The 15388-nt window shown below is 41.0% G+C and overlaps 1 protein-coding gene across 2 annotated transcripts; it reads right to left on the reverse strand.

Annotated features, from left to right (window-relative positions):
- Positions 1–1325: 1325 nt before the first annotated feature.
- Positions 1326–15118, reverse strand: LOC307144942 (cholesterol 24-hydroxylase-like). 2 transcript variants are annotated; one of them, XM_079847698.1, is made up of 15 exons: positions 14866–15115; positions 14652–14729; positions 13951–14032; positions 13772–13845; positions 12518–12604; positions 12300–12438; positions 12088–12201; positions 11840–11996; positions 10894–10965; positions 10747–10819; positions 10572–10656; positions 7319–7429; positions 3014–3102; positions 2846–2912; positions 1326–2761 (listed from the first exon to the last, which is right to left on the reverse strand). In XM_079847698.1, the coding sequence occupies exons 1-15, from the start codon at positions 14997–14999 to the stop codon at positions 2621–2623; spliced, it is 1503 nt and encodes a 500-aa protein (XP_079703824.1). In that variant the 5' UTR covers positions 15000–15115; the 3' UTR covers positions 1326–2620. The 2 variants fall into 2 exon arrangements, with proteins under 2 accessions (XP_079703824.1, XP_079703823.1); XM_079847697.1 differs by lacking the exons at positions 1326–2761; positions 2846–2912; positions 3014–3102 and adding an exon at positions 6464–7011 and having other exon boundaries at positions 14866–15118.
- Positions 15119–15388: the final 270 nt, after the last annotated feature.

The following is a 15388-nucleotide window of genomic DNA, read 5'->3' on the forward strand; positions in this document are numbered from 1 at the left end:
ACGGTGGGCACAAGAATTGGAGAGAGAGAAATAGTTCTGTATATATACAGTGTAAAAACGAAGAAATAGAAAGTATATTGTCAAAAAGTCCGGAAGAAAAAACAATAGTAATATATTATACAAAATTAAACAGAGTGTCAGGTGAACAAGCTGATGAAGAAAAAATGAAGAGATACAGTGAGAAAATAATAGATTTTGAAAAAAAAAAAAACAAAAAAAAAAACTCTGATAATGCAGGGAGCTGCAAACAAAGAGATGGAGGAATTAATATCAACAAATGAGCAAATTAAACAAAGAATAAAAAGAAGTGGAGATTTATGATGGATTAATACAGAATACCAGAGGAGGAATGATAGTCCTGAATGGTAATGAAGAAGATGGGGCTGCACAAGTGATTCAGAATATGTTAGCAGCACAAGCCTTAAAAGAAATGAATGATGCAAGAGAGATACTGAAACAGAAGTCCACGGGTTCAGTGAGAGTAACTTCTGGTGCTCCTCACTGGCAATTTATAGCGCATGCAATAGTAACAGATTGTAGAAAGAAACTATGTACAATAAAGAGAACGGAAAAAGAAATGGAGACAATTATGACTTCCGTAATAAAAATAGCTATTAGTAGTGAAGTAAATGAATTACATATGACGTGGACAATTTGGACATTCTATTACTGCTATAATAAAATGAATAATAGCAGGAATAATAGGAAATTCAGAAGAATTAAAAAAAAAAAAAAAACTTATTAATGAGTAATAAAGTTCCGACAAGAGTATGAAAAAATAATGGAAATTAAGAATAAACGAATAGAGTTTGTTAATAAAACCCCAATACGGGAAATAGAGCAACAGGAAGATTTAAACATGGACCTAGAAGGTTCCGAGGTAAGCCTGGAAGAGGAGAGAGAAGTTGATGATTTAAATTCATCAATAATTAGTACAGAATATCTATGAAGTGAGAGAAGAAAAACAAGCACTATTGGAATAGACAAGGTTACGACACAAATAGGTGTAAAAATGCATTTGCAGAGACTAACTAAACAAATACAAAATGACTGGCCAGAAGTTGAGTTTAAAGGGACTAAATATAAAAATCCCAGTAGTGAGAAAAGAAATAGAGAATTAATAAATAGATGGGATAAAAAGATAATACCTGAAAGAGATTTGACTTAGAGTATGGTCAAGTAAAAACAGCTAGCAGATCTCCTTCTGCAATACAGATAGCCGAGCAGGAAGGTTGGACAAAATCAGGAAAGCAGACATTATTTCAGGAAGGTTATGAATATGATAGAAAAATAATCGTAGAATGGAAAACGTTATTAAAGTGGTACGCTTTTTGGGCGCAGGATTACACCGTTTTTTTCCACCTGACTGCCACAGTTGGCTCCATAGCTCAGTGGTTAGAGCACTGGTCTTGTAAACCAGGGGTCGCAAGTTCGATCCTCGCTGGGGCCTGGAAAGGCGATGCTTTTTATTACAACACGTTCATAATACATGATTGTCGTACTTTAAGAACAAGTGTTACAGTTTCACATAATACAAATAAGAAATACTGTTCTTCAAAAGAAAAAGGACCCCACGTAAATCAGCTTTTATATTTTTTATTCACTGTGTTTAATCTGTTTGGCAAAGTGGTAGGAAAATATATTATGTAAAGAGACCTTTTTAAAATCTGATAAACAAAATGTTTTAAGATTTTGCTGATAATATAATTTGTAATGAAAAAAGTATTAAATGAGCAAAACAAGCATTTTCACCAGTGGTTTTATTAGTTCCTATTGTGTTTATAAAATGTTCATATTTATATAATCAGTGCTGGGTCGATTATTTACAAATTGTAGTCCGTTACAAATTACATGACAAAAATGTATTGCATCTAAAAATATATAGCATTACACATTTTAGGTAATGTAATCAAACTACTTTTTGAAACTTTTAGATTACTTTTGACCCAACTCATTTATCACATTGATTTGAATATGATAATCTTGTACCATATTGATATAAAAATACAAACAGAAAGTTTGTTATTAACAAAATGAAGTGCAATAAACATTACATTACATCAGGGTTTCCCAAAATTAGGTTTCTGAAGGAAAAATTAAAGCATTCAAAATAAAACACTAAAAAGACTGAAATACCGCATTTACTTGCAAGTCATGTGACCATAATTAAATTTGATCAGAGAACCGAGAACATGCAAATCTGTTGTTAATCTAATATAAAAATATGTATTTCATTAAAATTTAAAAGATAAAAATAATTAGCGAGAATCAATAAATTGTGAATAGTTTACTGCCATTGTGTTACTAATATGTAATCATGAATCATAAAATCAAAAGAAAAGTAACTAGTCTGATTATGAGTATTTTTTTTCTTTTTTCTTTTTTTTTATACATAATCCAGATTGCATGTAATCAGTTGCTACCCACTGTATATAATCCACATAATGTATTACGAGATGATGTAAAACCAAATCAATTAAAAGTGCAGATAAAGTATCATAGATGAATAGCCTGTTACAAATTCTGTGCTTAGGTTAATGTTTGAATAATACAAGACCATGTTTGCCAAGTAGACACAAGTACACAAGAGTTGACACAAAACAAGTGCCATAAACATGTCCTATGAGCATGGTTTAATGTTGCAGATCACTCCACTAATGGGCCGTAGAGTTCCAGTGTCTTTAATGCTGAAAGACTGTCCAGGAACCAGACTGAACTCAAATCTCTGAAGCAGTTTGGCAAGCACAACTTTAGCCTCCATCTGAATGTAGAAATACGCTAAGTTGTTATGATCACATCAAATTTGGCACTTGGAAAACAAATTGCGCAAATGTGTGTTTGTTACCTGTGAGAAGACCTGCCCTAGACAGGTTCGTGGACCAAGTACAAATGGGAAGTAGCAGTAATAAGGCCTTTCAGACAAGAACACAATTTGATATCAGCAGATTTCATGCTATAATGTTTATAACATCCTCATAAAACTCATTTACATCTTGTCCTCATAATGACTTACTTGGGGGCATTCACATCAAATCTCTCAGGATCAAACTTCAACGGATCTTTGAAAAACTTTTCCAGTCTTTGAGAGACATAAGAACTGAACTGTATGGAAAAAGGTCAAAATGGTTCAAAATAGTCATGTATTCAAATACAATTAAACAAGTAAAATTGATGATGCCATTGTTCGAATTTATTGGAATTATTAAAATAGAATTAAGTCATAATTTACTCACCCTGGTGTTGTTCTAATGCAGTATGCTGTTCTTTCTTTTTCAGACCACAAAAGGAGAAATTTAAGAAAAAAAGTCCTGCTCTGCATCATCCACATAATGGCAGTGAAAAGCGACCAGCATCAAGCTTTTTTAAAAAAGACGCGAAAATATTACAGAATGATCCCATGCGACGTGTCGTATATCCCACGTGTTCTGAAGGGTTTATGATAGGGTTTGGTAAAAATCCAGCCAAAATTGAATGTATTATTTAAAGAAAATCCTGACCTCTGTGCACGACTGCATGTTCATGAGACTCTATTAGCGCCACAGTTCACTCTGACTCGCCCAGAAAAAGCAAAGTTGTGAGAAATCAAGATGGATAAAAATGCAGTATGAAATCTCAATAAAAGTATCAGTGTACTTTCTACACTGAGTTGATGACAGTCAGAAGGACAGTTGACAGATGTGAACGTGATAACTTCTTGTTGCGACGAACATAACGGAAATATTCACCTCAGAGAAGAAGGTACATGGATTGTATTTCATTTCGCATTTTTCCTAGTCTTGATTTCTCACAACTTAGGTCCTATCTTGCACCCAGCACAACTAATTTTGTACAACGACGCATGTATCATTCCTATTTTGCACCCGACGCACAGCGGACTTTTCTCTTGACAGACGCACGCCGGTAAATTAGGGAATGAACTTAAATCAGCATAAATAAGCATAAAAATAAGCATAAATCTAGCTTACACATTTACCCAAATTATTATATGCCTGTTTAACCTAAGCTTATTTGGGTGGGTTTCTCCCATCCCCATACAATGTCACTTCTCTGTCTTTTACGGCCCTGACGAGAACGTCGGTCTCCTCGGCTATTAACCGCTCCCGGCGTGCGCCTGGCAAATCCGCCGTTATAATAGCAATCCGCCATGGAACAAGTGCGCCTGCTCTTAAATGGAATGGGAGATGACGCTCTGATTGGTTTATTTCATGTTACACCCAAACCACACCTATGAGTAATGTCGCTACTTCAGACCAACCCATTTTAGATTTGCGTCGGGCGCAAGAGTTATTTTATCCCGCCAGTATAATAGCAACAGCGCCCGAGATCCGCCCACAAAGTTACTTGCGTTTCGCGTTTGATACTTGCGTTTCAGTTCATTAAAATAGGGCCCCTTGTGTGCTGTTTCTGGGCAAGTTGGGGTAAACGCGCACATCGAGCAGCCGTGCACAGAAGACCAATGGCAGGATTTTAGGAGAATAATACATACAATTTCAGGGTTTTTTGCCAAACCCTATTGTATACTGTATGCCCAGAACACTTGGAATTTACGACACATGCCGCATGGGATCATTCTGTGATACTTCTACGTCTTTTAAAAAAAACTTGATGCTAGTCGCTGTTCAATGCCATTATATGGATGAACGTGAGTGGGACTTTTTTACAAATTCTCCTTTTGTGGTCCGAAAGAGAAAGAAGGGCATATGGCATTAGAACAACAAACGTGTGAGTAAATGAGGGTGAACTAACCCTTTTAAGACCCCATGTGGTCAAAATCAAACTTTTAATGTTGTTTATATGTCTATGTGATGTTTTTAATATGATTTAAGACAAACCATGTGTAAATTCATAAGTCAGCACCATTGCTGAATATTTTCTCCTTAAAACTGCAGTGAACCAAAGACAGTCTCAAAAGCACGGTTTGAAATCGCTGGTGTTTCTGACGTCACAAACTACCTTGTAACCAATCAGATCAACGTGTGATCGTCAACAAGTGGATCTCTGAGCTGGTGTGATTGAGTGGAGCTAATTAGGCGGGGCTAATTTGCATATTCAAAGAACCGCCTATTCACAGAATCCCCTCCTTGAACTGCCAGCTTACCGTGGTGGAGGGGTTTGAGTACCCAAATGATCCTAGGAGCTATGTTGTCTGGGGCTATATGCCCCTGGTAGGGTCAGGTCCTAGGTGACGGGTCAGACTAAGAGCGGTTGATAAACCCTTTATGATAGTATTAAAAACGAAGGCTGTGACGTTGCCCGGCATGGTGCAGCCGGGGCCCCACCCTGGAGCCAGGCCCGGGGTTGGGGCTCGTATGCGAGCGCCTGGTGGCCGGGCCTCCCCCATGGGGCCCGGCCGGGCTCAGCCCGAAGGAGTGATGTGGGGCCGCCGTAAGGGGCCGATGCAAAGTGGATCTGGCGGCAGTCGAAGGCAGGGGCATCGACAACCTGATCCCTGGACACAGAAACTAGCTCTAGGGACATGGAACGTCACCTCGCTGGAGGGGAAGGAGCCTGAGATTGTGCGTGAGGTTGAGAGGTACTGACTAGAGATAGTCGGGATCACCTCCATGCACGGCTTGGGCTCTGGAACCACACTCCTTGAGAGAGGATGGACTCTTTACCACTCTGGGGTTGCCCGTGGTGAGAGGCGGTGGGCTGGTGTGGGTTTGCTTATAGCACCCCAGCTCAGTCGCCATGTGTTGTAGTTCACCCCGGTGAACGAGAGGAACGCTTCCCTGCGCCTTCGGGTCGGGGATAGGTCAGAGCTGTCAACTGATTACTACCCGGTGGTAAGTTGGATCCGATGGCGGAGGAGGAAGCTGGACAGTCTCGGCAGAACCAAACGTACTGTGAGGGTCTGTTGGGAACGTTTGGCCGAGTCCCCTGTCAGAGAGATCTTCAACTTCCACCTCCAGCGAAGCTTCGACCGGATCCCGAGGGAGTCTGGAGATACTGAGTCCGAGTTCACCATGTTCTCCACCTCCATTGTCGACATGGCCGCTCTGAGCTGGGCCGTAAGGTCTCCGGTGCCTGTTGAGGCAGCAATCCCCGAACCCGGTGGTGGACACCGGAAGTAAGCAGAGGCAGAGGGCTCAGATGTGGACACGTCCATCACCCAAGCTGAAGTCACCAAGGTAGTCAAGAAGCTCCTCGGTGGCAAGGCACTGGGGGTGGATGAGATCTGCCCTGAGTACCTCAAGTCTCTGGATGTTGTGGGGCTGTCTTGGCTGACACGCCTCTGCAACATCGCGTGGCGGTCGGGGACAGTACCTTTGGGCTGGCAGACCGGGGTGGTGGTCCCTCTTTTTAAGAAGGGGGGCCGGAGGGTGTGATCCAGCCAGGGGTCAGAGGGTGTCAGGTTTGGGGACCACGCGATTTCGTCTCTGCTTTTTGCGGATGATGTTGTCATGTTGGCCTCATCAAACTAGGACCTTCAACATGCACTGGGACGGTTTGAAGCCAAGTGTGAAGCAGCTGGAATGAGAATCAGCACCTCCAAATCCGAGGCCATGGTTCTCAGTCGGAAAAGGGTGGCTTGCCCACTTCAGGTTGGTGGAGAGTTCCTGCCTCAAGTGGAGGAGTTCAAGTGTGGGAAGGATGGAACGGGAGATTGACAGACGGATCGGTGCAGCTTCTGCAGTAATGCAGTCGATGTACCAGTCTGTCGTGGTGAAGAAAGAGCTGAGCTGCAAGGCGAAGCTCTCGATTTACTGGTCAATCTACATTCCTACTCTCACCTATGGTCATGAGCTGTGGGTCTTGACCGAAAGGACAAGATCCCGGATACAGGCGGCCGAAATGAGCTTTCTCCGCAGGGTGGCTGGGTGATCCCTTAGAGATAGGGTGAGGAGCTCGGAAGAGCTCTGGCCTGGGAACGCCTCGGTGTCCCCCCGGAAGAGCTAGAGGAAGTGTCTGGGGAGAGGGAAGTCTGAGCATCTCTGCTTGGACTGCTGCCCCCACGACCCGGCCCCGGATAAGCGGAAGAAGATGATGATGATGATAGAACCGCGTATACTAAATGAGTCAAGGGTGTAGAGTTACATTCAAGCTATTATAAGGCATGAAGACATTTTTTCAAGGAAAAAACATTTACATTTGTAATTTTGGTGATCAAAGATGAGTTTTAAGGGACACAATTATTGACTACAGGGGGACTTTAACTAAAATATAATATTTCCAAACAATGTTGAAGATTTCTTTCTATCTCCATTCAAGTAGACAGGAGCTGTACTTGTGTAGCTAGAAATAGCTTCCCCAGCCAGGTACCACACTGGCCACAGAGTAAACAGACCAGCATTACTGGGAATCTGGCAATACTCACAGCAATAGAGGAGCCGCCTGGGACTTTCAGCCCATTTATAACCATGTCCTCATGCAACCAGCGATTGGTTCCTGGAGCAGTGGGGTACAGTCGCAGTGCTTCCTTCAAGACCTAATACATTGAGTCAACAATACAAAGACCATTCAGAGAAATGGATACAGAACCATTTGTGTTTGTAGCATAAAATACCATCCCTGAAGACCAGGGGTGTCCAATCCTGTTCTTGGAGATCTACCTACCAGCAGAGTTCATTATCCAACCGTGATCCAGCACACCTGTCTGTACTTAACAAGTGCTCCTGAAGATCTCAATTAGCCGGTTCTGTTGTGTTGGATCAGGGTTAGAGCTTTGCAGGAACTTTGCAGGAAGACAGATCTCCAGGAATTATCCGGGTTACTTGATTGTAACCCTGTTCCCTGAAAAACCAGAACGAGATGCTGCGCTGCTTAGCGCATTGGGAACGTCTTTAATCGTGACCAGCAGTGAATATTGTGTGAAACACGTCAATAGAATTGACCCGGAGGAAATATAGCTTCGGTCGATGAGGTCACTGGCGCGCAGCCGCGACACGAGGCTATAAATAGATGTGCCACATATTTTGTCTGAAGAGCAGTCCCGTGACATCTTCAGCACGGCATTGCAGCGCAGCATCTCATTCCACTTTTTCAGGGAACAGGGTTACAGTCAAGTAACCTGGATCGTTCCCTTTCAAAAGCTACAATCGATGCTGCGCTGCTTAGTGCATTGGGAACGAGAATACCCACCCCACCGTGCTTGAAGGTGTCTAGACCCCTTACGGTTGTGTAGGTAAACCCTGAGAGTGGTGGGGCATGTGCCTGTTGATCATTTTTCCTGCAGGAAGTCTAGAACTGAAGCAATCTGGCAGTTGACCAGATCTGCATTATGTACAACACACCTTTCAAATACACCCCATTTGCTGGCATAACTCTTTCTAGTGGAGGAAGCCCTAGCACTTAGAATGGTCTCAATAACGTCAGGTGAAAGCCCAGTGTCTCTCAATTGGTACCCATCAGGGGCCAAACATGAAGGTTCCACAGGTCGGGCCTGGGATGGAATATCGCACCCTCCACCTGAGACAGAAGGTCCCTCCTCTCCGGAATCACCCATGGCGAGCCGTCGAGGAGAGATATTATCTCCGAGTGACAGGAACTTGTCAAGGGCCCAGAGAAAAATCTGCCTCGCTATTCTGTTAAGATTGCGTGAGCGCAGACCTCCCTGATGATTTACGTAAGAGACTTCCGGTGTGTTGTCCACCCGCACTAGGACATGACAGCCCCTCAACTGAGGGAGAAAGTATTTCAGGGCCAGACATACAGCCATCAGCTTGAGGCAGTTGATGTGCGAATCGAGCTGATGACCCTCCCATTCCCCTTGTTCTGGACGACCACTTAAGACTCCTCCCCAGCCCATCAGGGAGGCGTCTGTCGTAAACAGTTTGCGATGACAAGGTGTCCCTAGAGTGGGACCCAAGGCGAGGAACCGGGGTCTGAGCCACAGAGATAGTGTACGAAGCCCGCGGCGCGTCATTTTTAATTGCCTTTGAGGATTGGCCCTTGGATGAAATCGCCTGGCTTTTAGCCACAACTAAAATGGTCTCATATGCAACAGCCCCAGAGGAATCACCCTGGATGCTGAAGCTATGAAACCTAGCATTTTTTGGTTTAGCATTCTGGGCAGGAGAAATAACGCTTTTCTTGCTGTTGACTCTCAACACTAGAGAAACTAGATGAGCTAACACAATGTCTCTGTGTTGAAGCGCCATCTCTTGCGATTGTGCTAGTATTAACCAATCGTCGATGTAATTCAAAATGCGAATGCCCTGAAGTCGTAATGGAGCCAGTGCTGCATCCATGCATTTTATGTATGTGCGGGGTGACAAGGCTAGACCGAATGGAAGAACCCGAAATTGGTACGCTTCACCCCCGAAAGCGAACCTCAGGAACTTCCTGAGTTGTGGCAATATTTCTATGTGAAAATATACATCCTTCAGATCGACCGTGACGAACCAATCGTGATGTTGAATTTGCGACACGACTGTCTCAGTAATCTGCTGTAATAGCCCAACTCTCTCTCTGGAAGAGGAACATGTTCTATGGCCTCTTTGCTCAGAAGAGTTTGTAGCTCTTGTAGTTTTTGTACACGCCCTGTCCCTTCTACCCCCACCAGACTGGGCGCCAGACCATCAGGACTTCCTCTTTCTAATAATAATAGCCCTGAGGTCTGGCTTGGGAGGTTGCGGAGCACGACGAGCCTGTCCCCAATCCTTATGAGGGGGAGCACGGCTCGCCACACTCTGCTTTTTCACCTCCCTGGCTTTTGAAGGAACGGGGAGAGGTTCAGTGGCCGATGGCCCCTCCCCTCCTCCCCTTGAGTGCGGCGAGGAAGGAACTGAACGAATGCTTCTTCATGCTTCTTAACCTCCCTGAACCTGGTGACGACAGTATTGATGGAGTCGCCAAACAGGCCAGAGGGTGAAACAGGGGAATCTAACAGAAACACACAATCTTTCTCTTTAATTCCTGTCAGATTAAGCCACAGGTGCCTCTTCGGGATCACGAGAGGGGACGTCTGGTACTGGTGATACAGCAAGCGATAGGGAAGGATCCGTCTCTTGCTCATCATTCAGATCCATGCGGGAGCCCCACGATGGTAATGTGGGAGTGGTTTGGAAATAATTCAGGCGAGCATGCAGCATCTTAACAGTAAATAGTTCACAATGCTCGCACTCGCCATTCTCCAAAACCAAAGACGCATGCTCCTCCCCCAAACAAACAAAACAGTAATTGTGTGTATCCAAGTCTGATATAGGATGAGAACATGGAGGGACACAACGCTTACTCTTTTGTTGACTAATTTTTTTCTTTTATAGACGTTCAGAGAAAATGAGAATTTCTGCACACTGCCAGTTGGAAACTAACTCCTCACAAAGATCTGTAGTCAGATATAAAGAGAGAGAGAGAGTTTGACGCACACATGCACAGAATGCCCTCTGAAGACAAAAGACCTGACGATGCACCTGTGGCTCATCCATTTATAGCCTCATGTCGCGGGTGCGTGCCGATGACGTCATTGACCGAGGCTATATTACCTCCGGGTCAATTCTATTGATGTGTTACACACAATATTCACAGCTGGTCACGATTAAAGATGTTCCCAAAATGCGCTAAGCAGCGCAGCATCGATTGTAGCTTTTGAAAGGGAACAGGATTGGGCATCCCAGCTGTAGACCAACCTGAGACAAGTAAGTGAATTTTCCAAGGTCTTCATATGAAATGTCTCTCTTTGTCCCAAGAACTTCATCCACTTCTGCTTTAGCCCTGGGAATGAAAAGAAATTCAAACTAGAGCATTGTAATAAAAGTCAATGTGGAACAGGTCCATATTTCCAAGAACTGTTTTATTGTTTACCGTTTATATATCTCAGGATGTCTCCCTAATTCCATGATTGCAAACGAGAGCTGATTTGCTGTTGTCTCTTGCCCTGCAAAAGAATCAAGCACTGTTTATATTGGCAGGGGTTTTTATGAGCAAAAATCAAACAAAGCTGTAACTCACCAGCAATGAAGAAAGTCACGAAATTGTCCAACATCTGCTCATCATCTTCAGCGTTAGTAACATTTTCCTCCTCTGCAGCAAAAATGGAAAGTGTTAAATAGTTAAGTAACTCTACCAGTGTTGTGTTGAATATGTTATTATTAGGGCTATTAACTGATTCAAATTTGGAATGAAATGAATTACATGATATGCTGATTAACCACTTTAATTCCCTGATATACTTCAGGCAAAATCGAAGAACAAACAGGTGTGTATACTGCTGTATGATATTCATTTTAATTTATTTGACTTTTTAATTTGTATGTGTTTTTGAATTTTTGTATGTGCAGTATTTTATTTTATTTTTAGTTTGATAGTAGAATGTTTGAAAGTTTAGTATGCTAATTGTTATTTATCTGTACATTTTTCTTGAAACAAAAATCCCGCACTGAAAATGGCCCCCAATCCGGCCAAATGTAAACATTTTAGATGGACATGGACATCTTTAGTCGTTAAGTTGCATCTTGCACCATGAAAGCTAAGTTTTTAAGACAACGTGTCAAGTTAAAGTACATGCAGTTTAACTTTTTTTTTTCTTTTTAAATGTGTCCTTTCTGTGATCTTTGGCCAACTTGTATTTGAACTTGAACTGCTCCAATGGTAAATTATTTACCAATTTTTACAGATTTAGTAGGTTTAAAAGTTACAAATACAGTTTAACTTTTTAAAATGTGTCTCGTTCCTGTATTCTGTTCCTTTTGGTTGCATTTTTCACTTTTTGGCGTTGTATTTGAACTTTTTTTTTTATTGTTCAAATGTTAAATTACTTATCAAACTTTCACACTTGTTAAGTTTAACCGTGGTATGGTAATTAAATAATTAATTACAATTTTTATAATATGCAGCCCATTTAAAAGTTACCTGTACAACAAATGGAAGAAGGAAAATACACTTGAGACCCACATACCTGCCGTTTTGAGGATTTGTGTGAGAATGTCTTGGGGTACATCTTCTCCATTTTCTACTGCTGTCTTCCTGTTTTGTATCCATTTTTGTCCTGTTGTACGCAGGAGTTCAGCTGCATCTTTAACTTGCTGTATAATCTTCCAATTCTTGGGAAAAAGCTGAGGTCCCACATTTAAAAAATAAAAACAGATTATATTACATTAACCATACAACTTTATTGTGACATAAGCAACTTGGTTAGATTCTTACTCTAAAAAATGGGTCTCTGATATCCAACACCATGCCTTTTAAACACAGCTCTACTGCATTCTGGAAGGGGCTGTCAGTTTGCTTCAAGAAATTCAAATCAATGCCGAAAGCCACCTGTGGATGAAAACATGACTACTAAGTATTGATCAACAGCTGATTTGACTTTCCTTGTATTAAGCTTTCCCTCGGATTAGCAGAAAGGGAAGCGAAACCTTGCAAATGACATCGAGTGTGACACAGTTGACCAGGTCGTGCATGACGGCAGGTGTTTTTGTCTCGGCCATTTCATCCAGCTTTTCCATTAGGCGCTCCGACATCTCGTTAAAAGTGCCCATCGAGCCTCGTAAGTATCTGACGAATGAGACCGCATCAGCTGAGGTGCATCTGTATCACATTTCAGTATACAAGAGATTGTCTGTATTTGACTCACAAGTTGCTAAAGGCAGGATCCATGATGCGACGCTGCCTGTACCAGGTGTCATGGTCCGTAGCCGTAATTAGCCCGTTCCCCAGGAACCTGAGAAGATTGAGTCATGTGACTTATTCAACTGTAAAGTCACCACTGGCGAAGCAAATCCCAAAATATTCAAATTCGAATATGAATTAAGCCGCAGTCACACTAGACTTTGAGAATGCAAAATTTATTCAATATATATTTTTTAAAACATACATTCAACATACATAACAAATAATAATAAATACAAATGTAAAAATAGTCTACAGTCTACTCCACCTCCCCTCAAAACTGCAAACCTGCAGCTTTAAAGTGTGAGTTCTTTGAATACCTTTGGAATAAGCCAAAGGTATTACTGAGCATATACTTTTTCCTCAAATATAATACACTTATGGTATATTACTTGTATGTTTCGAAGACACTCGTAATGAATTTGTAACTGTAACACATATAAAGCACACTTTAATATCACTAATCATGCATGTAATTAGTCCCTACACAGGCATATACTTAAAGTATACTAAGAATACTTGAAGTTGTTCCAATTTAGCACACAAAAGTACACTAAAAAGTTATGCTTTACTACAATTTAATTACAACTAAAATATACTTAATACAAAATGAGTTGTTCCGAAATAGCACATTCAAGTTAATTAATCATTATCACACTTAAAATATACTGAATTAGTCTGGCTGCACGTATACTTCACTTTTTTTTTTCACCAGGGAAAGCATATACAGTGTTAGCCAAAAGTGATGTTCGGCCGAGGAAAATTCTTCACACTTTGTTCAAAAATTACTACAAATTGTTAAAGATTTTGTAAACATATTGCGGAGTGGTGCAATGAAACATGCCAAATTGTGCAGCCATAATATTGTCCAAGCTGTCATTCAAAGAAATGATGAACACATGCAATAACAAGAAAAACAACAATATATGAATAAATGAATATAGCATTTTGTTCTTCCCTCATATTTAGATGCTTTTATCAAACTTGTATTGTCATTAAAAACAAACATCCCCTCCGGGCATCATTTTTTGCCACTACTGTAGATGATATTAAAGCTATCGGACTAAAGATTTTGATTTCATGGGGCCTCTACCATAAAAACTTCTGGATGATAGTAGTAATGTGCCTTAGTGTAGCACACTGCTATCAATGTAGAGATATTGACACTAGACTTCACCTAGTAATGCTATGACATATTCAGAAAAAAAATTAAACATACCTTTTTCCAAACAAGTTAAAGAGGCGTTTGTAGACAAAAGGATCTTTGATATACTTAGGTGACATCAGGATTGTCTACAATAACAGGGCAGAGATTTTTTTTTATTATTAGATTTTGTGGCTTCTGATACAATTTTTTCTTTTCTTTTTTAATAAAGAAATAAAATATATAATATTTACCTTTGTAGCCTCAGGACAATAAACCATGATCATGACAGAATGAAAACTGTACATCTTGTAGACAGGGCCATATTTCTCTGCCCTTAAAAACAAGAACATGGTCACATTGGCGAGAACGCTTTACCAAATTTCCCCTAGAGGATAAATAAACACTATATCCATATATCTATTTATTTAGCTGAAGTGAGGAAATGCCTGCTATTCAGTGAAACAACTGTGTTTTTATTATAGTTTAGTAAATGTATATGATGAAGTGGAAAGCATAAAAGTGTAGGCTATTATTTTCCAGCAGTTTCTCAGAAGCTTACATGCTAGAAGATGGCTTAATATTTCTCTATATATCAATAACGTTCAGAAGTGTTCTTCTGAAAAAAATATATTAAATTACATTAAATCATTTGACTTTTTAGAATACAAATATTAAACAAATCACACACACACGAGAGAGAGAGAGAGGGAGGGAGAGGGAGAGAGAGAGAGAGAGAGAGAGAGAGAGAGAGGGAGGAGAGAGAGAGAGAGAGAGAGAGAGAGAGAGAGAGAGAGAGAGAGAGAGAGAGAGAGAGAGATATGCAATGTCACTACCAATGTGATATAACGTAATGCAATTGACACGTTTTGTAGATGCAAGGTCAAAACAACAAGATATTACTCTGGCAAAAATTTGCAAATAATCTGTGTTTATACAAGAGTTTTGCTCTTACCACTGAAGAAAAAGGTCGTGCACAAGACTTTTCGATTGCATTGCTCTTCTTAAAGATAGCACATGTCCCAGCAGAAAACTGTCAGAACATCAGTTTTCATGTTAATTTATCTCAGCTTTGATCATATACTGACAAACACTGACTTACTGCAATACCGTTATATAGTTGTATCAAACACATTTATATAGAGAACACATTCATAAAGTTTTCTTACTTATCTCTTGGAGGTCCAGGTATATGATCATATTTCTGATGAATATGTCTTACATACAGACAATATGCAATAAATGCAATAAAAACAGCAGCGAGCAGGTAAAACATCATAAAGGAGACCCATTCTGAGATCATGATGGTTCAGTTCAGTAGCTCAGTGTATAATGTGCGTCTGCCTTTCTTATACTGGCTATGGCGTCTGTCTATGGGCGTCTGCCTAAAGGCTATCTACAAATGATTTAATTTCCGGGTATCTGGAACTTTTTCTGAACGGTTGTTGACCATAGAGGGCAGTACTAGCCTTCTTCCAATGGGGTCCCTAACCATGAGGTTTCTGACCCCTTTTCAATTTCTAAACATGGTGACGTTTGTTTGTGGGCGTTAGCTTGTTTTTTAACAATGAATGGGGAAATTCCGATTTTATATTAATGTGCAAGGTCACTCACTGTCCAGGACCGCGATTGTTATTTGCAAAAGTTAATTTTAACGGACATCCCAGATTGGCTGACCCGGCATACACGCTC

Source organism: Squalius cephalus, assembly GCF_949319135.1.
Source record: "Squalius cephalus genome assembly, chromosome: 17".
Taxonomy (NCBI): domain Eukaryota; kingdom Metazoa; phylum Chordata; class Actinopteri; order Cypriniformes; family Leuciscidae; genus Squalius; species Squalius cephalus.

Bases quoted from the DNA above. Each gene is read 5' to 3' on its own strand.
- LOC307144942 (XM_079847697.1), bottom strand. From the start codon at position 14,999: ATGATCTCAGAATGGGTCTCCTTTATGATGTTTTACCTGCTCGCTGCT. The intron at 14,033-14,651 runs GTAAGAGCAAAA...CTTGTTTTTAAG, and splicing joins CACGACCTTTTTCTTCAGTG to GGCAGAGAAATATGGCCCTG. The intron at 7,012-7,318 runs GTGAGTATTGCC...TGACTCATTTAG, and splicing joins CAGGCGGCTCCTCTATTGCT to TATACGCGGTTCTATCATCA.